Below are 23,286 nucleotides of genomic sequence, written 5' to 3'. Positions count from 1 at the left end.
AAACTAAGTTTGTGACAGTGTCTCCAACTGTAGAAATCCATTATTTATGGTTGTTGGTAGTGATTTTAAATTTGAGTTCATTTTCCTGTATTTAATTGCATTATTACATTTTCGTATATTAAATTTAGACAACTGTCTGATATTATGCACACTTTGAATTTTAAAACTTGTATATTCTTATATAATCATTATTATATATTTGATTATATAATATTTCCTACTAATTATATTAAAGTCAATGTTTATACGACTATTTTTAACACATAAATTAGAAAAAATATCCAAATTATTTTTTTTTTTAATTTTCCATAAATAAGTCTTGGAAAATTAAATTTAAATAATTTAAATTTATTAGAATATAAAGTAAATATTCTATAAATTTTAATTTTTTGTCCTAATGAAATTTTGAGATATGTATCAGTTAAGAATCTTATTAGAAATTAATGATCATTAGTTTCACGTTATGCTAAATTGAGGTAATTAGTAAAATAAATAGTTATTATGTGATATGACAGTTTTAAGTAATCTACGATTAAATCGAAAATATCTTATATAAACACAGTTTATGTCATATCTATTTTGGTTATTAAATACAAATAACATAAGTAACATATATGATGATAAATAGGTAAAATATCGTCTTTAAATAAACTGATAAATACAAAGATGAAATTGATAGATAATCATATAATAATATTTATTTAATGTGCTTCAAAATTGATTTTGCATGGGTACAAAAATATTGCATTAAATACAAGAATTAATGTTTTTTAACAAATTTTGATTCTACTAACAATCAAAAATTCTAAAAATTCTTTATAAAATTGTTTTCTATTCACAAGACAATAATTTACGTAATCTGAGAGGTAAATATGTAAAAAAATATAATAATATAAAATAAAATCCTTTGGAAAGTTACCATTAAACAAATGAAATAATACAAACAGTATTCATTTGTAGTGTATTTCTTTAAAATATTGAACGATAAGCAACCATTACTATTATCAAACAAAACAATGAAATATTATTGTTATTTATGACGTATATTTATAAGTTTCCTTTATCGTCAGTTGTTGATAAACTGACATATGATTAACTGTGTGTTTTTTTTTTGCTGTAAACTATAATTTTTAATATGCAAACAAACAAATTTTGTATATTATTGTTATTTAATTATAAAACTAAGAACAAATTTAAATAAATAGTTTGAATAAATAGTTTGAAGTTATTATTAAATATATATATTATAAATATTTTATATTAAAACATAATTGAAAAAAAATATTCAAAATAATATATAAATATCTTTTTGATGCTCAGTTCTAATACTCTTATCACAAAGCTGTATAGATATTATCGGATAAGAATTTTTATGGAATTGTGAACTATTTAATTGTACAAGCTTTATATACTGTAAAACATATTGGTAAAAGTATTATTTTATTATTTATTATAATACCTCGAATAGTGCGGATAATCGCTTCTACTAATAAGCCGTACTGTTTGAAACCGGACTAATCGAAGATTTTAAAATCGTATAAAATTAAACAGGACAAAAAGAGACTTGACAGTATACTAATATTTTAAGAATTTATTTGTACTTTTCTCATTACAAATTTAGTTTATTTTGAAATTTTCAATAGTCCTGTTTGAAAATTTCAAAACAAGTCTAACATGTAAATTAAGAACATTTCTTGGATATATTGTGATTGAAATGATGGTTTTTAAGTTAAAAGATATAATTTTTACAGAATCAAATCTCTATTTAATTAATATAAGTTTTATTTATTATGCCTTTCAAACTCTTAAATAAATAACACTAAAATACTCTCATTTTTTTTGCAAACCTGTTGTATAGTAGTATATTTGTTACGAAAATTGAATAATATGTAGAATGACATTTTATATATTAATTATGATTAATGATGGTTATTATAACATTTATTAATTTATAGTTTAATTGGGTTAATCTGAAATATAAATTTAAAAGATTAAATAATTAATTATCAACAAAAATAAACAATTAAGTTTAATATATTAATTGTTTTAATCAATATTTATTGATAAGCTATTGATTAAGTGATGCTTAATTATTGGTAATGTTATAAAATTGGAATAATTTGTTGATATAGAAATATTTTCAAGTTTTAATCAATTATTTGTGAATATTCTTTAAGTTTTCATTTTGTTTTGTTTTTATGTGTAAAGTATTGAGAGTTTTTGAAGATCAAAATGCATTTTTTTTTGTAGTAAAAAGACGAAAATGTATTGGTTTTAAAGTAAAAAATGCAATTGAAAAGTAGGAAAATAATCGTAAGAATACAATTGAAAAGTGAAATTTTAGGGGAAGTTTAGCGGTTGGTGCGGTTTCTAATGTTGGGAACACTGGAAATTTGGTGATGTAATGGAAATGGTTGACAGCCATTGACAGCCAAATCACCGTTTTGTTGGTGAAAAGTTCCAAGTGGATATTAGTGTGTACAAGTGGGAAAGAGGAGAGTGACTTTTCGCGAAGGTGAATTCGCTGTTTTTTTTTGCAGAGGCTCTGTGCATTTTCCCGTAGCGATGATGGAGAACTTCTTAATGTGGAAAGTGCGCGAAATCGCCGATAAAGTGTAAGTAGACAAATAAAGTTGGTCAAATCTACAAAAAAAAATATACACACAAAATATTGACAGTTTTGTACATTTGGCACACAGATGTTTATCTCATATTAGCGGAATCGCTGATATAAACAATAGCCAATGACGTTAATTGCTAAAACAATCTGTGGCACATGCAAAACATAATATTTAATTTTTAATCTTACAATTTTTTTTTCTAGGACAAATGTTGTAATGAACTACACAGAGATTGAGGCAAAAGTCAGGGAGGCAACTAATGATGAGGCCTGGGGGCCAACAGGGCAGATAATGCAGGAGCTGGCACATTCCACATTCACCTATGAGCATTTCCCTGAAGTGATGTCCATGTTATGGAAGAGGATGTTGCAAGACAATAAGCAGCATTGGCGCCGCACATACAAATCCCTTTTAGTATTGAATTATTTAATTAGAAACGGTTCAGAGCGTGTCGTCACTTCGGCGAGGGAGCACATCTACGATTTACGCACTTTAGAGAATTACACGTTCACTGATGAGCACGATAAAGATCAGGGCGTGAATATTAGGCACAAAGTTAAGGAATTAATTGATTTCATACAAGACGATGATAAATTAAGGGAGGAACGGAAAAAGGCGAAAAAGAATAAGGACAAGTATATTGGTATGAGCTGGGACATGATGGGTGGATCGCGATCTGGTTAGTATTGAATACTGGAGATGTTTCAGTTGAAAGTAATTTTGTTGTTATTTCTTGAAGGCGGGTCCGATCGGTGGATGGATGATAACTATTACAATAGGAGCAATAGCGACTATGGCAACAACGAGGCTGATGTGGGTGGTAACAATCGGTACAGGGATAGATCTTTCGAGGAGGATTACGACGTGGAGAAGGAGGAAAGCGACTCCGAGTCCAATCATAATAATGCTCGTCGGTATAAGGATACCGAGCAAGTTGGCAGTCCTAAGCACGCGGATCGCAGGGTCAATTTGAACCTGAATTCGTCTATAACGAAATCGCCGGCTAAGGCAGTGAAAACAATAAAGAAGGTTGATCTTGGAGCGGCGGCGAACTTTGGGAAGGATGATATGGTCGCAGCTATTGGTAACAACGAGACCAGTGCGGATCTCCTGAACGATGACTTTAATCCGCGCGCGATGGATGGTGGGGGCGTTACCAAGGAGGAGAAATTTGGGGACTTCGAGTCGGCTTTCGGGGCAGGCAGCTCCCTGGAGGAGACGCCCGTGAAAAGCGACGATGACTTTGCAGACTTCAGTTCGGCCTTTACCAGCCCGACGACCCCGCAGTCTCATCAGCCTAATTTGTTCGAGACAGTTGTAGCACCTACACCAGTTGCTGTACCATCGCAACCAAATAATGATCTGTTGTTGGGCGACTTAGGTTTCGACAGTCTCAACATAAACAACACTACCACCAATAACCTCATGACGCAAACGAACGGCAACCAGAACGATCTCCTGGACGATTTCTCAACAGGTAATTAACAAAGTCTTTTTTTCTTACACCTCGGTTGCGTTAATCAAACTATTTACATTGCACATGAATTTTACTCAAATACTTCAGATATACAGAAATAATTTAATATTTTTATATCAGTCAAAAAATTAACTTTTATTATAATTAATGAATATAAATTTTCTTAATTAGTAACAGTATTATGATGTATAAATAACAACAATGTTTATTGCAACATTTATACATAAATAATTACAAACAAAAGTGAATAATTGTACAGCGAAATATTGACAAACATATAAATTTTGATGAATCAACAAAAAATATAATATGAATGTTAATTAATTTACAACATTTTATGTTTGAATATTCAGTAAATTTAATCGCGAATAACATTAATTGCTAAAATTTTCTTAATGAATATATTGAAATTGACAACTTAATATTTATTTAAATCTAGTTTCAATATCTAAGTTGTAGTATTATTAAGTAGTTTATTAAAATAACATTAACACGTGATTATTACATGATATTTAGTTTCTTAATTTTAGAAAGTGGATACTCAAAAAGTTGCTATTAGTAATGAACGAAAGGATATATTACAATATTTATAATATATCTTTTTTTTTAATAAATATGTTAGAATTCAATAATTATTCAAACATGATTCTTAGTAACCAGTAAAAATATTTTCACTTCAATGTATTTTACTTCTTTCTTGATGTATATTTAAGCAATTTATAGAGATATTTACTATAGAGTCGTATTGGTAGGCATGTATCTTTTTTAAGGCAGATAATATGCATAGATTTGTATTTGTTGTTATTCTCCATTATTTAAAGTTTTCTTCTTAAGTTCATTCATTTTCTCTCGATGTTTCAATTGTAAAAAAAACTGAAATGCCTCATAACGGATATTCCTATTTCAATATAATTAGTACAGTTTATTTTAAACTTATTTTTTTTATTAACTTTTAGCTTGAGGTTATTTATTTGTCTCTATATACTTTAACACTTAAATTTGTTCAGAAAATTCTAGTTAACCTTTAACTCAAAGTTATATAGATGTTCACAATTAGTTTATGTCTCCTCTATTTGAACAATTCTTTATATTTTAGTACCATGTATATTATTATATAATTGTCCAGATAAGACTATTATAAATTTCATGAATTTCTCAATATTATAGTTAAATCAATATTATCATTGACTGTCAGATACGGTTACTTAGCTTTTCAATAAACAATTTAGTGACGTGGCACATTTGTTATGTTTGGAATAAATAACTGACACAAAGTTAAAATTAAATGAAAAACGTGTCCAAATCGAATCGGAATTGAACCATTCTTGAAACTCGTAGAATCGATAAGCTCTAATTAGAAGACATAAATAATATTCAAACAGAAGAAATAAAAAATATTTAAAGTTTATTTTACATTGGACAAATTTGTTAAAACGATAAATATGCAAATAATACGTCTATTTGTTAATTCATAATGTATTTATATATACGTTAAACAAGCATCATCATAGTATTTACATATTTATGTAATTATTAATAATAGGATACAAATAATTATCATTCAAATGAAACATTATAACGTTTGTTTGCCATTAATTTCAATCACGGAGAAGTTCCATAGGAAGTACGCTCTAAAAAAATATAAATTATATTTCAATTGAACATTAAATTTAACAACAACAGTTGTACATCAGCAAATCGTGTGTAGTAAATTTAGTTGTTTGGTTAACTTTAGTCATGATTTGTTTACCCTTGGGTTAATATTTAATTAGGAATTAGTTTTCTATTCTATCTCTACAATTTAATTGTAATCCTTAGTCAATGTTTTCATTCTCGGTTTAAATTTAGTTTTATACTAATTAGGTTTGTAAATTACCTTAAAAACATATTTGTAATTTAAAGAAATTATTTGGTTTAAGGTTAAATCACAGCTTCATTTTAGTCATCAAAATACATATAATTTACTAATGCAGAATATTCGAAAGTGATAAAATTGTTCATAGTTGCAGAAATATTTTTTTTGAATTGAAGCTATACTATGTAACTAACTAATTTGTATATTAATCATTTTTCTATTGATATCCTTTTCTGCACCATTTTATATTGATTTCTTTATTTTTATATATGATTTAAATAACAATATCAACTTTTATAATAATATCATGGTTAATTTTTAATATATTAATACGTTAAGAAAGGAGTGTACACTTAATGCGTACAAAATTAATTACTGAAAGTTTAAATATACATTTTATGTTGTAATAAACATGCGGAGGTTGCAAAAGTCTAAACTGTAACAATGGAAAATTTTAAATGTTTGTATTTAAATCGTTTGCAGCGCGTAATTTTATTCGAGCTTTGTTATTTTTTTTTGTATTTGCGTGCAGTTTTTTTTAAATAAATTGTGATAATGATGTGGTGAGAAGAGACGAGCGTGAGTGGCCGGGAAACTCAAATGAGTTTTTCGGTTTCAGAAAGTGGTGAAGATGTGCTGGCTCTGTTGAGCCGACCCGTAGTAACCGTTGAAGATTCTCAATTCCTTGGGTCAAAGTTCGTGGAAGCCCTAGAGCATCTACCTGGTCCACTAACGCTGGCCAGAATAAAGAAAAAGTCGAGAAGGAGCGCTTTCCTGGACCAATGCTACGGGTCAATCGTGCAGTCCTTCGTTACGAACTTCAGATGTCACGAGGATGCGGCCACCTACGATCTGTTTCGCAGGTTCTGCTTTATCGAGAATAGGCATTACGCCGTCGAAGCGCTGACCGTTTTATTGGACACCCTATCGCAGAAAATGGATGGAATCGATATCAGGGAAAACTTGATCACTGGAGTCGTGGTTAACGAGGGCCTCTTCGATGCTCTCATCTACTATCTGAGCGACGATCTGAACCAATTGGAATTCGAGCATTTCCTGCAAATGATCATATCATTACCCTCCCGTCTGGCGAACGCATTCAGCGGTAACGTCAACGACTTTTTCATTCCGAAGAACTATTCCAAATTCCTGCTATACACTATATTTAAAGTCGTGGAGTTCGGTGTACATTTATCGTTGGATTTGAATGGCGAACGATTGGGTCAATTCGTCAGTAAATTTCTACTGGTCTACTGCTGCAATTGTGAAAGCGACTTAAACAACTTCGTGTTGCTCTTGTACGTTTGGAGAGATCAAAGATATAGAAGTTTAACAATAGGAATGTTGAATAATCTGAGCGCTAAAGCCGTTGAGATTTTGGCGCCGAAGCTGCTGAAACACACGCCGCCCAATGATCTGCTTAACGTCATGGATAAAAGTCTTCTAGATAATAAGAATTGGAAGCATATCTTAACTGTGAAGCTACCGCTGTTGAGTTACTTCGAATGCAGCAAGTCGTACGCTCTGCCTAGTAATTTAGTGATGTTCTTGCACAAATCGCAACCGGATTTGTTGTTTGAATTAATCCTGAATCTGCTCGATGCTTGGTCGAATAAATTGGCTATTGAAAAAACAAGTGTTGAACAGCACTTCTACATCACCAAACTTATAATTGTAAGTGTGGCGGCAATGATCCCAGACTTCGAGAAGAGCGCTGAAAAGAGAAAAAGAATAAAAGATAAAGTGCTGCTGGGAATGCCCAATCATTTGCAATGCGCCGTAGAAGAAATCCGATGCATGGGAATGGTAACCGGAGAGACGGTGTTAAATTTCTTGCAAGAGAAATCGCTGGAATCAATCAAATTGCTGTTCGATTATAAAAAGGAAACGGAGCGCGTTTTGAAAGCGGAACTCTCTAAGAGCTTTTATCCGGATATTCTGCGATCCGGAGACGAGAAGGATTTTAACGGCGTTTCAAGTGAAATCCATTCGGATCAAGATTTTATCGTCATGTTCGAAAGCTTCGCCGATCACAAATTTGTGCCGCTCAAACGTGACAATTATATGCCGGTTGTTATAGAAAGACGCGTGGTGGAGAAGTCCGTAACATCGCAAACAACGATAAATTCGTTGCGTTTGAATGAAACCAACGAAGATCTGGACTCGGACGATGATTTGGTGCCGTACGATACGAGCAACGATGTCACTGTTAACAAGAAACAACCTCCCGTTTATTTATCCGAAATTCGTGATGGTTTATTGGAAGCCACCGATCCTGATGTCTTCACGATGAGCTTGGAGAACTGTGAGAAAGTTATCAAAGCTCACATGACCAAATCGAATTACCGTTTGGGCATAGAGCTTATGGATGTTCTCATCTCGTTAACGCCGAAGTTTTACGTGGACAATTTCGATGAGCTCGTGCTCAATGCGTGCGTGGCTTTAGTATTAGCCGATCCAAATCGCTACGCGCAATATCTCGGACAGGAATTCCATTCATTCGCTAAAGGAATTTACAGTATAAGCCACAGGATTTTAATTCTGATGATCTTGCAGACAGCTGTCTTAGAACTGGCTAAAGGAGAAGTTTGCAACAGTGATGATGTTGCTTTGAAGAAGTTGCCGCTGGATGAAAGATTGAAGAGTAAGACGCGGTATTTCATGAAGGCCCGTCGAAAGGTAGAGACGAAGCTGTTGTTCGAAGACTGTATGCACAGTTTCTTTTACCCGCTCATCAACGGTTACAAAAGTAAAATGGACGCTTTGCTTCTGATCAACTACCTACACACGCTTTCCGTTATCGGAGTGGCTGGAAAGAATTGCACTAAGGGGAAGGACTTTGCCACCGAGGCAATGCGAATTGTCATGATGGATTGGGAGCACGAGGACGCGAAGGTCCGTCTAGCAGTGACAGAGTTGCTTTTCGTAATAGTCGGTAACTACTTCAGGCACGTGGAGTATATGAGGGACCTTATCGAGAATCTTTTGAATGAAAGGTTTCGCAAGGAACCGAATACCGAGTGCAGGATATTGGCTAAACAGATCTTTCAGTGCTACGAACGTAGCCGAAGCGAATTGTTTACATTTAAGCTTAATGAGATGTAATTTACTTTTATATTAATTAATAAAATCCAATCAACGTTTTAATAATATTCGTATAACCATTATTAATCTAGATTAACTAGTTTGACTCAACAAACTTATTAAGATTACGTTCGATAAATTTAAATAACAAGACAATTATTCTCAGCAATTATTCATCATAGTAATATTTTGCAAAGTAGTCAAGAAATCTTTAAATAGATTTAATATATAACAAAATTTAGCATTAGGAAAATTCTCACAAATATTGACACTTTCTACAACTTCTAAATATTGTGATATAAATATCAGAATATATATATATATATCACAAATTTCATCATAATCATATGTGCAAACGAAAAACTCTAACAAGTAAGATACATAAAAAAAAGTAAACTAACTTTCTGAGGTAACAAATAAAGCAAATAAAAAAAGGTACTAGAAAAACAGAGAATAACATGAAATTCATAAATATTACTAGTTATATATCTACGTGCATCAGTTGCCGTTATTTTTCACCTGTAAATATTCATCTCGCACTGTTTCCTGTCTTACAATCATGTATATATGCATGTATTTAGACTTCTTTGTTTGTATCTTACCTAATTAATATTCATGTATTCGCCGTGGTTCCTCGTTTCCTGAATTATGTTTGGTTTTACAGCAACAGATTTTGTTCGTTTATTTCACGTTTTTCATTACATAAATTTCTTATGAATAGATTCCGTACTGTTGCGATTTGCTACAATTATACAATTGACAAAAAAGAAGTGAAGAAATTGTATTGTTTTTTCATATAAGAATAACTAAATTTATATTTCTAAAATAAGAACAAAAATGTAAGTCTCAACTTAAGAACTTTGAAGATAAATTGTTGATATCAAACGATGTTTTTGCCAGACTATAAATTACATAATAACAATTAATAATATTGAACAAAACAACATTATATTCATTGAAGTTTGACCTTCAACAATTTGAATACATGATTTTTCTTTGAAAAACATGATTTTGTATAAATACTCATATTATTGAATAAATAAATAATTAAAGCAACGATCTTATTATACATAGCTTCTCTTAGAAACTCACTTTGCGTAGTTTCGACAATAAGTACAGTGGAACCTCGCTTAACGAGCATTTCGCTTAAAGAGTAAAATAAATTGTAAGAAAAATGACTCGCAAAATCGTATTTTACATTAGTTTGTATGGAGAAAATTGTTTCACTATACGAGTAAAAATCCGAAAATTTTGGAACGGATTATGCTCGTTAAGCAAGGTTCCACTATATATGATTATTTCCTGACTTAACCAACGTACAAATATCCGTATGAACGTACAATAATGTAATCGGATCGTTGTACGTTCGTATGAACATTAAGTACGCTCATGCGAACGAAGAAATAAATGTGTACTAACGTATCGTGCATATATATGTAATGTTTAATGTATATTTACTTATGCACGTTAAATCGAGCACTTGCTGTTATTTATATAAAATTATTTAATATTTAGAAAGAGAGATAAAGTTTAATTATGTTTCTTTTCATATACGTATTTGTAATTTTTTGTTTCCTAATATTCTTGCAGGTATGGTGCTAAATCAACAACAGCAGCCGACTCAACTATTGCAACCAATGTCTTCCAATCATAACAATATGTTGATGAGCGACAAGAGTATCGATGAAAAGAGGAACGCGGCCTTCGCCGTCGGTTCGACCTGGACGAACTCCGGTAAGCTGAACATCGACCTGGACAATCTGCTCACGTCGAAGGTGGCCGGAAAGTCAGCGATTGCGCCAACCATGAACCAGATGGCCAGCAACCAGACCTCGCCCATCAACCAGCCCCGCCAATTCGCGGCCACAGCAGCAGCTCCACCCTCGAACGCGAACGCCTTCTACCAAAATGCTCAAAGTCAGGGCGGCGACTTCAATTTCGACGTGTTCAAGTGATTCACCGCGCCGCGGCATCGTTCACAACTAAATGCGAAACGGAAAGTATGAGATTATCTCCAAAGAAATCCAAAACTTTTAACTAAAAAAAAACATTAATAACTGGATATAAATATCATTTACATTTTATACGTATATATATAAATATTATTAAAAAAAATACAAAGTCTCTCTCGATGTGAAGATACTCAAGAGATTGAACATTTTGAAAGTAACCCTAGTCTTCTTCGAGTGAGCATAATCTATTTTCCCCCCTATGTTGTTTCGACTATATTAAACAAACAAACTAAAAGAAATATATAAAACTGGGACCCCCGTTTCGATTAAAACACATTCATACACAAACACAATCTTGTTATTAATATATTTTTTTATACATCTACGATTGTTGCACAAACGGTTATATAAAAAAAAAAGAAGTAATAAGTAACGATAATATAGACGAAAGAAGGAAAAAAAGCAATGCTCATGTTATTATTTTTTTGTTTTGTTTGGGTGCTGGGTGATGATGAAAAATCAAGTTGTTGAAGTAATAATTATGTTATAAACTATTTAAAGAAAAAAAAAGTCACGAAAAGTAATAAGAAAGTGTACAGTATTTTAATTTTATCGTGGATAAGAAAAATAAAAAAAAAGAAGTTATATAATGAAAACGAGAGGTGTTTTCTGCGTTTTTTTTTTAAATAATTGAATCAATAATTATAAATAAATAATTAAATATCAATTTTTGGTTGGTGGGTATCTTTTAGTTTAATAAGTTTCGCGTTATTTTTCTACGTGTACACATGAAATGATAATAATAAATAATGCAAACCCAAAAAAGAAAGAAATAAGGTTCCTGTTTCGCTAACATAAAAAGTACCGAGTATGTTAAATGATGATGACTTTTCTGTTTCTCGGTGTAATAAGAAACCAGTAATAATGTATGAAAAAAAAAAAAGGAGGAAGAAGAAAAAAAATCGTGCCTTAATTAAACATGAAACAGAATACCTTAATAACTTACAAAGAAGAAAACGAATAAATGACTTAAGCGCGCTTCGATTATTTTCTAACCGGGTCGATTGATGTGTTTTTTTTTTAATTGATATCGGACATACCTCTCGATTAGCATTTGATTTGCATTTATTTATATTGAGCGAATAAAAGCAATAACTAATAAATAACTAAATTAAAATGGAAAAGCAGCGCATTTAAAACTTGATAAAGAAAATAATAATTAACTATTATTATTAGTAGTAAGAGGGGTTGATTTGCCTTTCTCTTCGCCAATCTACATTCCTTTCTGTATTTTTTTTTATAATTTATTTAACGATTCCTTCGAAACGATTTTTGTCTATTTAATTTATACAATTTTCCATTTCTCTCCCCCCTCTCTCTCCCAATGTGAATATTTCTTCATTAATTTTATTATTATTTCGTTTTATAAGTTAATATTACTATGTATGGCAGTTATAAAAAATATATATATATATGAAGAGAATAAACTTTTTTTTTTGTTGTAACTAGTTTTTTTTATTTTCATAATCCTCTCAACTCAGATGATTCAAAATGTACTTAATATTAGACAGTTTGATTATAAAATGAATATTGAGATTTCGCATTTAACCTTTAACTACTCGCGCACTGAAATTTCTATTAATTACTCGCGCGGTGTATTTTATACACCACATGTATTACGACCAGACAAAGTGTATAAATGATTGTATTACGACAAAAAGAGACTTTTGCATGTTAACCAATGCTTTTTTATTAGATTCAAAACTATTTGTAATACATTAATATAATAATTTCTGAATCAGAATTGTTGCGCTCTATATAAGCGTGAGTAGAGGTATCAGCATCATCCGCTATTACACCAGCACTGCAGAACAAGAACTGTCAAGAACAAACTTGCACAAAAACAACTTCTTTGTGCCGCAGTAGTTAATGCAAACCTTGGGAGTGTCAGATGGGAGAAAGATTTATCATGGATTTTAATGAATTAAGAGAACAAAATAATAGTTTTTACGTTTATTATTTAATAGTTACATTTAAATTTTACACATAAAATAATACACAACATCCGAACTTGTTTTATAAGCCAAACCTTCAAGGTTTGACCAGCATAATTTCCAATATGGCAAAAAAAACAATAAATGATCATTTAAATAAAAAATAATTATAATAATAACAATAAAATCACAACGAAAAAGCGTTTTTTTTTTCTTCTTCTCATCATTTAAATCTTAACTAGTTGATAACAAATTACCTAAAATTAATCTAACCTGTCCAATTGTTAATGTTATTTTCCCCTAATTACGGAATGCGGTACTTTGTATATAAATTAGGAACAAAAACAAAAAAAAATCTTGTGCTAGATTATAACAATATATAAATTTTCTCTTAGTAACGTATTAAAAAAAACATGTTTAGACGGAATAACTTAGTTCTTTTTGCATTACGCTCTCTAACTACGTGTTTATTATTAGACATCATCGAAGATTCCTCTAGGAGGGATGCCGACCCTGTTGCGGTAGTTCGTGTCCAGCTGATAGCCGTCAGAGAATTCCAACTCGTTGGAGCTGTCGTACCGCTCATTGATGATATTCCTGGTGCTCACCCCGAATCTCGCGTCTATATCGTCGGCTAAGTCTGGTGGGAATCTGGTGTCCACCTCTTCTCTGGTTCCTTCGTAATCCAGATTACGACCGGGCAGCAACGTCGATTCTTGCGTATCGTCATTGCGCACGGTGCGAACTACAATCACATACGAACAATAAGTTACCACAAAATTCAAGTAATAAAAAGGATTTTAAGAGAAAATAGGGACAATTACCCTTACTTGTATCGGTGCTCCCTCTGGTCCTTAGTCGACCGCTGGGCGGGAACCTCTCGTGGAATTCCCGCCTCCTCATCATCGCTTCTTCAGCTCGTTGCCTTTTGCGTTTTTCTATAAATATTATATAAGTTATCAACGACTTTAGCATATTATTCAATACGAACCTCTCTTAATGAGATCTCTTCCTTCGTTCACCAGATCCGTTGTAATTTCATCGTCACCGATGAACTGATGGAATCCGACTGCGGACAGCAACCTCGCTCCGAGGCTGAAGTAGGTGGCAACGCAGAAGAACAGTATGGCCATCGGAAAGTATATATTAAAACCATCGGATATAATTTTAATTACGTCCATGTGACCCATGATCTGGAAACGTTATTGCATTAATTAAACTCTACAGTTAATATGTTCAAGTACTTTAGGTGAAGATTTGCAAAAATTGCTACAAATTGTGAATGTACATACCTGCGTGTAATGCGTTTCCAAGACTTGCTTCTTGATGATGTGGCTATCCATGTGGATGAGGCCCAGGAAATTTAAACAAAGCGGAGGCGTCAATCTACTCAACATCATCCCGGAAAAGATCAAACTGTACTCGTTGGTTTGATGGTGAGGTGCTAGGTAGTACAAATTCAGAACTCTGATCTTCAGCACTGTCGAATAGGCACAGTAGCATAGATATAAGATCACGAGCGTGGACATAAGCTAGAAATTAAGAACATTGAAGAAAAAGTCAACTGAAAGAATATTTTAAACATACTTCAATCGTTGAATAGTCGTAATTGATTTTGGCCACATTTACAATGTAGGCGAAGATCGATAGGACCGGCTGCTTGTTGAAGAACGTCACCTCGGACCAAACGACGGCAACGGAGAGGATACCAGCCAAGACTGACAGCATTTTCTTCATGTAACTAGCAAATACACACTTCCAATACCATTCGATGGTAGAGCTGTAGAAGATCCTACCGACGACAGTTTTTGGTTTGTCGAAGGTACGTTTGTAGACACGATCGCGCGAATTCAAATTCTTCAAGGTATCTTCCAGGGCAAAGATTTTCTCGACGAGGATACTCCATTGCGTTTCGGTACGTTGTAATACTTGCAGAGATTTTATAACCTGTTTATGTAAACGAATCAACGTCTTTTCTCCAGGAGAATCTGTGGGAGTATCATCGGGCAACTGGCGCCTGTTCATTCGATCCTTGAGCTCGCTTGGTACCTTCTGAATTATAGTTTCCAAATTCTGATGCAGAGCATGACCTGGTCTCACTGCCAAGGAAATAGCCTGTAAAGACTATTTAAGAAATATAATTAGTGTACACAACAATTTAACAGTAAATGAGTTACTAATTGCTTGAAAGAAATTTAAAAATTACTGAAGAAATTTTCAAATTCGGCTTAAGTCAATATCATTTCACAGAACCTCAATTTGCTAAGTGTCAACATCAAATTGCTAACAGTCAACGTCAAACTGATAAGCGGCAACGTCAAATTGCTTATAGTCAACATCAAGCTGCTAAGCGTCAACGTCAAATTGCTAACAGTCAACGTCAAGATGCTAACCATCAACGTCAAATTGCCAAGAGACAACGTCAATGTCAACTTGTTAACAGTCTATTGATAAATTCACTTTAGTTTAGTTTCCTACACCTAATATATAGCAATAGTTATTACAGCTTATATAAAATAACTCTTTTATAATACACATTTGTACTAACGCGTGTTCTTTAATACAAAAATCCAATTATATAAAAATCCTATTATTGCATTTTCTTTTCTCTACATAATATGAAATTATTTGTTTGCTAAGAAAATATATATAATAACAAAATAACGACCAGGAAGATCTATGGTCAATAGCCCTTTGAAGCAGTTGACTTTTTTTATTTATTATATTTGTATTATTGTATTGAGTTTTTATTTTGTTCTGATTCAATAAATATTATTGTTTAATAAAATACACCATCAAAAATAACAGACGTTATTATGTTAACTTTTCGTATAGTTCGAATTGAACTAAAGTCTAATAATGAATGAAATATTGGAGAAAAGTAAAATATATATTGGATTTAAGTCAAATATTGTAATGTAAATACCTCTAAAACATCATCAACAATTTCTTCGGCTTCGGCTTTATCGGCGCTTAATTTCGCCGCTTTAAAATAGGCGTGATTTAAAACATACGATTGATTAGAGTTGTTCCATAAATTACGTGGCACAGCAACCAACGCATAACCAAGTAAAAGAACCAGCAAAAATAAACCCCAGGTGTTACTGGCTGATGAAGCGATGGCCTTCAATTTTGACCTACGAAAAGTTTAAGAAAATAAACAAAACGTAAATAATAAGAAATAATGTCTCACCATTCAAATATATCAATACCAGGTCTAGTTGCCAAATAAATCAATAAAATACCACAGATGAACAAATACGATCCGTAGTAAATGGCGTTATCGATCAGCGCCGATTTCAACTTTCCCTTTATGGTAAAGTCGCCGGCCTTTATATAAGATTGCATCATTGGCATGAATAGCCTGTAAATGATTAGTATTAAATACGTTTCTTATTGCAATTAAAGCAAATGTTAAATACCATGTTAAACATTGCATTGTCCAGTAAACTGTCCTCCAGAGGTTTGGGAAAATGCTCTCTGGGACATTACTCCATGGTTCTTCGCAGGTGATTGGTGTTGGAGTTGTGGAATTAGGATCAATTGTTGCATTTAAATGTACATTCTCCTCAACACATTGCCTAAATACAGTCTGAAATAGATTTCAACATGAATTCTAATAGGAATATGATTTACTGAAAAGTACATACAGAGATCACATCAAGTGGTAAAGCAAATATAATTAAGAAGCTGAAAAACCATGCTAGTTGGACAACCAATGTGACAATGATGTGGTGTCGAAACCAGTTGCCATATCTGAATAGCACACTGGTGGACAGCATAAATGAGAGTAAAATCTTGGTGACAAGTGGTCCGTAATGCATTTTGAGTTTATTCTTAGTGCTTAGCTTCTTGATTTGATAATTTCTCGGCAGTCTGGTAGGCGTCGCGTTGCATCTTCTCCAATTTCTCCAATGTGAAACTCTTCAGTGGGATCAATCTTGGCTTGCACAGCACCAGATCATCAACATCCTCTATAATCAGCTGTCCACTTTTCGGAAGTACAGGTTTTAAATCACCACCACCAATACCAGACATATTTCGTCGCACTTAAAACGTATTCTGTCCCATCCAATCCGTCAGTATTATTATTATCAATTAAATCAGCCTGGAGGCCGCACTCAAAATCGATCTGTCAAAAGACAGAACTCCAACGTAAGTCTAGTAACTTGCTGTATAAAAAACTGGCAATTTCAGGTGGTCGAGGTTGGTCTAACTGGAAGGGAGATGCCAACATTAAGATGCGATGACAGTTCTTGGTGGTCGTTTGATTCGGTTGAAAGTGCAATGAAATTGGAAAAGTGACTCAAACAATGAGTGATTTATTCAAATCTGCGTTTGGGTACTTCAGCGGTCCAGGCGCGGTACAAAGCGACAACCCCTTCGTCGGACAGACAATAGAGATCTCGAACGTCAAGTTGCGGATCCAAAGGGTTATCGCCGAGGGTAAAAAAAATTACATATATACCGCACATATATCCCTATTGATTTTTGTTCTCTCGAAAAAATATGGTAATAATAACGAAATATTTTCGATGCAGGTGGTTTTGCGGTTGTATTCGTTGCCCAGGATGTTGCCACAGGGAAGGAGTATGCATTGAAGGTTGTTGTTTTTTTTGGTTGCATTGTTTCTCAGCTATATATATATTTACATTTGACATTTTCCATTCCAGAGATTGTTGGCTGCCGATGAGGAGGCCAAAAGGAATATCATCAATGAAATCAATTTACTTAAAAAGGTCTCTGGCCACCTGAACATCATCCAGTACTTAAGCACATCATTCATTGACAAAAGCCAAACAGGTCATGGCCAACATGAATTCCTATTGGTCACTGAATTATGCACAGGTTAGTACTTTCTTTCAAAACTATACTACTTTACAATATTGTCTCATTAGCTTAATCATCATTAGTTTTGTTACATTTCACTTTGATATAAGGGAAAAAGTTATACTGTAACATATCTATGTTTTGAAATTTGAATAGGTGTTTTCACCAAAACAAAGATAATGTACATTTGTGGTAGCAAGATTACATTAAATGGCCCTTTGTTACTACTACAACTTGTAGTAAACTTATATTACAAAGTAATAGTCATAAATATGAATAGACAATAGAAAAACATTCACGTTTTGATGGAATCTTTCATTTACTTAAATATTTAATATTATTTCTGTAATTTTATTTTTTATTAATAATATAATTATATTCTTCTATTCAATTATCTACAACTGTTTTATGAAATACACCAATCTCCGGCGTTTTTAGGTCGATCGGAAGTACAGATTGATGCATTGCGTATAAATTCTAAAATTTATTTTCATATTGCCATTAGTTAATTATGTTATTATAGCCGCAAAACTCACTTTGTCCTCTATAATATGAACATTACTAGGATTAAAGGACTTCTAATGATTGTATTTCAATAACATTATTGAACTGGAAAAGTAATACTACAACCTTTAATTATAAATTTGTGTTTTTTCTTTTACATAAATTGTAACCAAATGAATTTATTCCTAGAGCTTTTTATAGTTACAAAAATGTGGATATAAACGGAAATAGTAGTACGTGACATTAATTATAAACGATATTTTTTGACTTGTTACTTGGTTTTTTTTATAAGACTATAATTATATGAAATTGTGTTATCGATTTCAATTTTGTTTTAGTTGTTTTCCGCAATCAGCTAGTTATCAGGTTGAATATTTACCAAACTTAATCCAAGTGTGAACGAAATGCAATAAAAAAGTAATATTAATATGTTATTAGGGATGAATAAGGAATATTGATATTAATATAAAAATATTATAGGTCACAAAAAGTAAACGAAAAAATTGCGTATTTTTAATAAAACCATAACAAAAGACAATGATAATTTAGTTAATTAGGGACTAAATGAAATAGTTAGATATTGTAACTTTTCATATATACAAATAAAATACAAAAGACTATTGACATCAGTTTACTAGTGAAACGTAACTTAATTTACAATTGCATTTGACATCTATTATTCAAGAGTAGACATTTAAAAGTGTTTTCTTATATTTGTAGTAAGCTTATACATACATCATCAATATTTTGTTATATCTACAGCGCAAATATTATAATGTAAAAATTGTGAAAAAAGAAACTAACGAATTTGGAATTATTATCCGACTTTGGCCAGTGATGTACGGATGCACCCGACTTCCATTATGTGGTTTAACTAACTTTTCTTCTATACATATGTGACTTAACTTTTCTTGTATACATATACAAAAGACTATTGGCCGCAGTTTACCAGTAAAAGGAAACCTAATTCACATTTTCATTTAACTTCTATTATTCAAAAATAGACATTTCAAAGATTTTTTTGTACATTTGTAGTAAACTTGTACATTCATCATCAATATTTTGTTTTATCTACAGCGTAAATAGTATAATGTAAAAATTATGAAAAAAGTAGTTAACGAATTTGGAATTATTATCCGACTTTGGCCGGTGATGTACGGATGCACTCGATGTGGCTTAACTAAATGGATAATTATGAATATTGTTTTAGGTGGATCGTTGATGGAGATTCTACAATTGCGCACTGCACCCTTTGAACTAGACGTGATCACAAGAATATTCTATCAAGCATGCAGGGCGGTTTCGCATATGCATTCCCAAGTTCCTCCAATCATCCACCGCGATTTAAAAATAGAAAATCTGCTACTGAGCAACGAAGGTACGGTGAAGCTATGCGACTTTGGGTCTGCAACGTTGGAGGTGTTCCGACCCGATATATCGTGGAGCGTGAACAAGAGGACTACTCTGGAGGAAAATGTAAGAAGATTCTTGTTGCGCGTCGACGCATTTAATCTGATATTGTAGCTGGCTCGATTCACAACGCCGATGTACAGGGCCCCAGAAATGATAGACTCCTGGAGTAACTTCTACGTCGGTCCACCTGTAGACGTGTGGGCATTAGGTTGCATCCTGTACACTCTTTGTTACATGAAACACCCATACGAGGACAGCGCAAAGTTGCGAATAATCAATGCCAATTACGTGCTTCCGCCGGATCCGAAGTATAGTTGTTTCCACGATATCATACGTAAGTCAAGCAGTGCGTATGAAAAAAAAAGTGAATAGTTGATAATAATAAAATGAAGATAAATGGGTGTTGCACATAAAAGATTTTCATTACATTTGTAACTCGATACGAAATTGGATAAGCTTTATTAGCTGGTTATTATTCAATCGTGCGTCGTTTAAACACTGAATGGGCCTCACTTTTCGCATATATATTTATTTATTTACTTCTGCGTTCTTTTCTTATTGCGCCCGTGCCTAATACGCATTCGCTCAAATCCGAGTGCATTTTATGAAAGGTGGTTTTCTTCCGAAGGCGGCTGCTTCCAAGTGAATCCCGAGCACCGGATCAGCGTTTCCGGTATCCTGGAGAGATTGGCCGCAATCGCCGAGAGCAACGGTTACAATCTGAGGGCGCCGCTGGAGAACTTGACGCCCAAACCGGAAGTGGAAGATTGCGCCGACGGTAATCAGGCGAATGGTATCCGTGCTCCGACGAACCCGGTTCCTAAGAAACAAGTAGCTTTTCCATTGATCCGACTTCCTCTTTCTTACTGGATTATCACGGTGATTTGTTTGTTGGTTATAGGTGCCGCAGAGGCCGACTTCAGTTCCACAGAGACCGGCCCCGCCACCGCCGATGGCACAGAAAGGTCTCAGCAGGGTTCCAGTCGAGGATCCCAAGAACAACAACAACGCAAACGCTGCCGCCCCATCCGGACTGTTCTCTTCGATTAAGGGAGGCGCCGGTAGTTTCTTCAAGGGACTAAAAGACACCAGCTCCAAAGTGATGGCAACGATGCAGCAGTAATTAATTGACGATCGACTCATGCGCGATTATTCTCAACACTTAATGTTCGTTCCAGATCCATTGCTAGGAGCGATTTAGATATTAGTTATATAACATCGCGGATCGTGGTGATGCCTTATCCATCGGAAGGCATCGAGTCAGCTTACCGGACTAACCATGTGGACGATGTTAAGGTATTCTTGGAGACGAGACACCCAAATGCGAAATATTCGGTTTACAATGTTTCGGGAAGGAGTTACACTTCCAAGTTCGGCAACGCTCGGGTCGTGGATTGTGGCTTCGCCTATCCCGAACACTGCAAGGCGCCGCTCCTCAACTCCTTGTACCAACTCTGCGAAGATGTCTACCAATACCTGGCAGGTGACAGCAGGAACATTTGCGTCATCCATTGTTTGGTATATACGATAAATTAATTATCATTGCACACCTCTGATTACACTATTTCTAGGATGGTAAATCAACTTCCGCTACGTTGGTGTGCGCTCTGATGATCTACGCAGATGTATTCCGAGTTCCAGAGGATGCATTGCAGATGTTCGCTGTGAAACGTTTTCCGCCGAACATGAAGCCTTCCGAACTGAGATACCTTTATTACTTGACCGATATTCTCAAGCATCCTCCACTGTATCCTCATTATAAGCCAGTCACGTTGGTTTCCCTGCAGATGCAGCCTGTGCCGCTCTTCACTAAAGTCCGTGACGGTTGTAGACCCTATTTGGAAGTCTACAGTGAGAATCGATGCATTCTCTCAACGATGCAAGAATACGATTCAATGAGACTGTTTAATATATCCGATGGAAAGGTGAGCATCGCTTTAAGAAATTTTACACATTTTGAATCTTCATATTTTTGTGTCTTTGTTATTCAAGAATTTGTTATTCGCAAGTCCACGTTCGTGTTTTATCATCATTGTTTACATTCGTTCTGCCAAGCCTTAATTGAAATGTTTATGTTAGTTATACTTACACACATGATAAATGGATAAACGTGCGTCAGTATAATATTAACACAATGGAATTAGAATATTTCAATACTGCTTTTTTATGATGACTCAATTATCCTTCAAAAATAGTTTTAATTGACATTGAAAATCTTAATTATTAATTATTAAAAACAGACATTTAATGTATACCTTTTAAGAAACATTACTTAAAAAAAATAGTTTACAAATACAACATAACAAACTCAAAATAATATATAATTTTAAATAACATCTGGGCAGTGGTTTTTAAACTAGAACTTGGTTAAGTTGTTTACAGTTATCATAGTTTTATTGATTTTGCTGATTAGAAGGTGGAATTACCACTTTCTTGGACATTTTCTAGAAAATTAACCACCACTCCACTAGGCATGTTTAAAAGGTGGTACAATGCACCGCCCCTCAAACAGTTAATTATACTATATCAGTTTCAAATGTATATTTTTTATATTGCAGTGCACTTTACAAATAAACGCCAACGTTTGTGGAGACGTCTGCGTGATAGTGTATCACGCTCGCAACATCCTCGGAGGTGTTATGTCGCAGGGGAAGGCCACCGGTTTGAAAATTTGCCAAATACAATTCCACACCGGTTTCATTCCTGAAGAGGAGACATGTATCAGATTCACAAAGTAACTTGAATTTGTTTATATATTAAATACGATATGTAAAGTTGCAATTAATTTGCAGATCGGATTTGGACTGTTTGGCCGAAGGCAACGACCATTACCAGGAGAGATTCGTCGTGAATTTGAATGTGTTCGTGTCGGATTCGGAGAGGCAACCGACCCAGCCGGCACCTTGGTTCACTGATAAGACTGTCAAAGCTGTAGACACAGTATTTGGATCTCAATTAGAAAAGCACGAAACATTAGATAATTTTGGTAATTATTAATTACAATTCGGATCAATTTACCGGATTATGATTGTATTATGTCTATATTCGTTTTTTAGCTAGTAAACCTAAGGCGAAAGCTACACCGCCACCTAGGCCCCAAGATAAACCTAAAAGACCGATGCCGCCATCTCCTAGACTTGCCAGAGTGGATTTGGTCAAGGATTCAAGCGATTCCGATTCGGATTCTTTCGTGGTTAGTGCTCATCTAGATAATTTGTAATTTAAAATTTACAATTTGTATATTTCTTTTGTAAGAAATTGGATGACTGCGTGAAAAGAGCTGAAGAAGCTGTGGATCTCTTGAATTTGAATTCATCACCGAAGCCAGCCGATGGGAAAACTACATCTCCCAGCACGAACTTTGACCTGTTGAGTGATCTGTGCGAGCAAACGAGCGGCAACGCCAATTACGCGAAGAATTTAAAATCGGATGACATTTTCGATCCGTTTGGCACTGCTTCCGCTCCGGACAATTCCAGCAATTTCGCTGGCAACTGGTCGACTCAGCAGCAGCAGCAGCCGCCACAAAACACGAACATTAATCATCCGCAGCAAA

At 33.8% G+C, this 23,286-nt stretch overlaps 4 protein-coding genes across 5 annotated transcripts in view; 2 read left to right on the top strand and 2 right to left on the bottom strand.

Annotated features, from left to right (window-relative positions):
- Positions 1 to 2,411: 2,411 nt before the first annotated feature.
- LOC108563057 lies at positions 2,412 to 9,087 on the top strand. The gene is made up of 4 exons (XM_017921616.1): positions 2,412 to 2,615; positions 2,825 to 3,300; positions 3,361 to 4,098; positions 6,573 to 9,087. The coding sequence occupies exons 1-4, from the start codon at positions 2,566 to 2,568 to the stop codon at positions 9,056 to 9,058; spliced, it is 3,750 nt and encodes a 1,249-aa protein (XP_017777105.1). The 5' UTR covers positions 2,412 to 2,565; the 3' UTR covers positions 9,059 to 9,087.
- A 4,342-nt stretch (positions 9,088 to 13,429) lies between these two features.
- LOC108563055 (LMBR1 domain-containing protein 2 homolog) lies at positions 13,430 to 16,823 on the bottom strand. Of its 2 annotated transcripts, none has more exons than XM_017921612.1 (9): positions 16,634 to 16,823; positions 16,406 to 16,575; positions 16,177 to 16,347; positions 15,910 to 16,120; positions 14,571 to 15,107; positions 14,276 to 14,515; positions 13,975 to 14,176; positions 13,808 to 13,921; positions 13,430 to 13,728 (listed from the first exon to the last, which is right to left on the bottom strand). In XM_017921612.1, exons 1-9 carry the CDS (start codon positions 16,805 to 16,807, stop codon positions 13,457 to 13,459), a joined length of 2,091 nt encoding a protein of 696 aa, XP_017777101.1. In that variant the 5' UTR covers positions 16,808 to 16,823; the 3' UTR covers positions 13,430 to 13,456. The 2 variants fall into 2 exon arrangements, with proteins under 2 accessions (XP_017777101.1, XP_017777102.1); XM_017921613.1 differs by having other exon boundaries at positions 13,457 to 13,728; positions 13,814 to 13,921; positions 16,634 to 16,807.
- Positions 16,808 to 17,130, bottom strand: LOC108563056 (BBSome-interacting protein 1). Its single transcript, XM_017921614.1, has one exon. The coding sequence runs from the start codon at positions 17,019 to 17,021 to the stop codon at positions 16,821 to 16,823; it is 201 nt and encodes a 66-aa protein (XP_017777103.1). The 5' UTR covers positions 17,022 to 17,130; the 3' UTR covers positions 16,808 to 16,820.
- An 83-nt stretch (positions 17,131 to 17,213) lies between these two features.
- Positions 17,214 to 23,286, top strand: part of LOC108563054 (cyclin-G-associated kinase) — a 7,554-nt gene continuing 1,481 nt past the window's right edge. The window contains exons 1-13 of the mRNA XM_017921611.1: positions 17,214 to 17,429; positions 17,525 to 17,586; positions 17,657 to 17,831; positions 19,528 to 19,793; positions 19,842 to 20,064; positions 20,359 to 20,561; positions 20,632 to 20,849; positions 20,909 to 21,248; positions 21,302 to 21,655; positions 22,289 to 22,464; positions 22,523 to 22,716; positions 22,787 to 22,923; positions 22,986 to 23,286. Of these exons, the coding sequence (XP_017777100.1) occupies positions 17,297 to 17,429; positions 17,525 to 17,586; positions 17,657 to 17,831; positions 19,528 to 19,793; positions 19,842 to 20,064; positions 20,359 to 20,561; positions 20,632 to 20,849; positions 20,909 to 21,248; positions 21,302 to 21,655; positions 22,289 to 22,464; positions 22,523 to 22,716; positions 22,787 to 22,923; positions 22,986 to 23,286 (2,782 nt within the window). The 5' untranslated portion in view covers positions 17,214 to 17,296. The remainder of the gene's footprint in view (positions 17,430 to 17,524; positions 17,587 to 17,656; positions 17,832 to 19,527; positions 19,794 to 19,841; positions 20,065 to 20,358; positions 20,562 to 20,631; positions 20,850 to 20,908; positions 21,249 to 21,301; positions 21,656 to 22,288; positions 22,465 to 22,522; positions 22,717 to 22,786; positions 22,924 to 22,985) is intronic.

The sequence above is a fragment of the Nicrophorus vespilloides genome, unplaced genomic scaffold (genome assembly GCF_001412225.1).
Source record: "Nicrophorus vespilloides isolate i.1.1-1 unplaced genomic scaffold, Nicve_v1.0, whole genome shotgun sequence".
Taxonomy (NCBI): domain Eukaryota; kingdom Metazoa; phylum Arthropoda; class Insecta; order Coleoptera; family Silphidae; genus Nicrophorus; species Nicrophorus vespilloides.
This window is presented reverse-complemented; position numbering and strand designations above follow the sequence as displayed.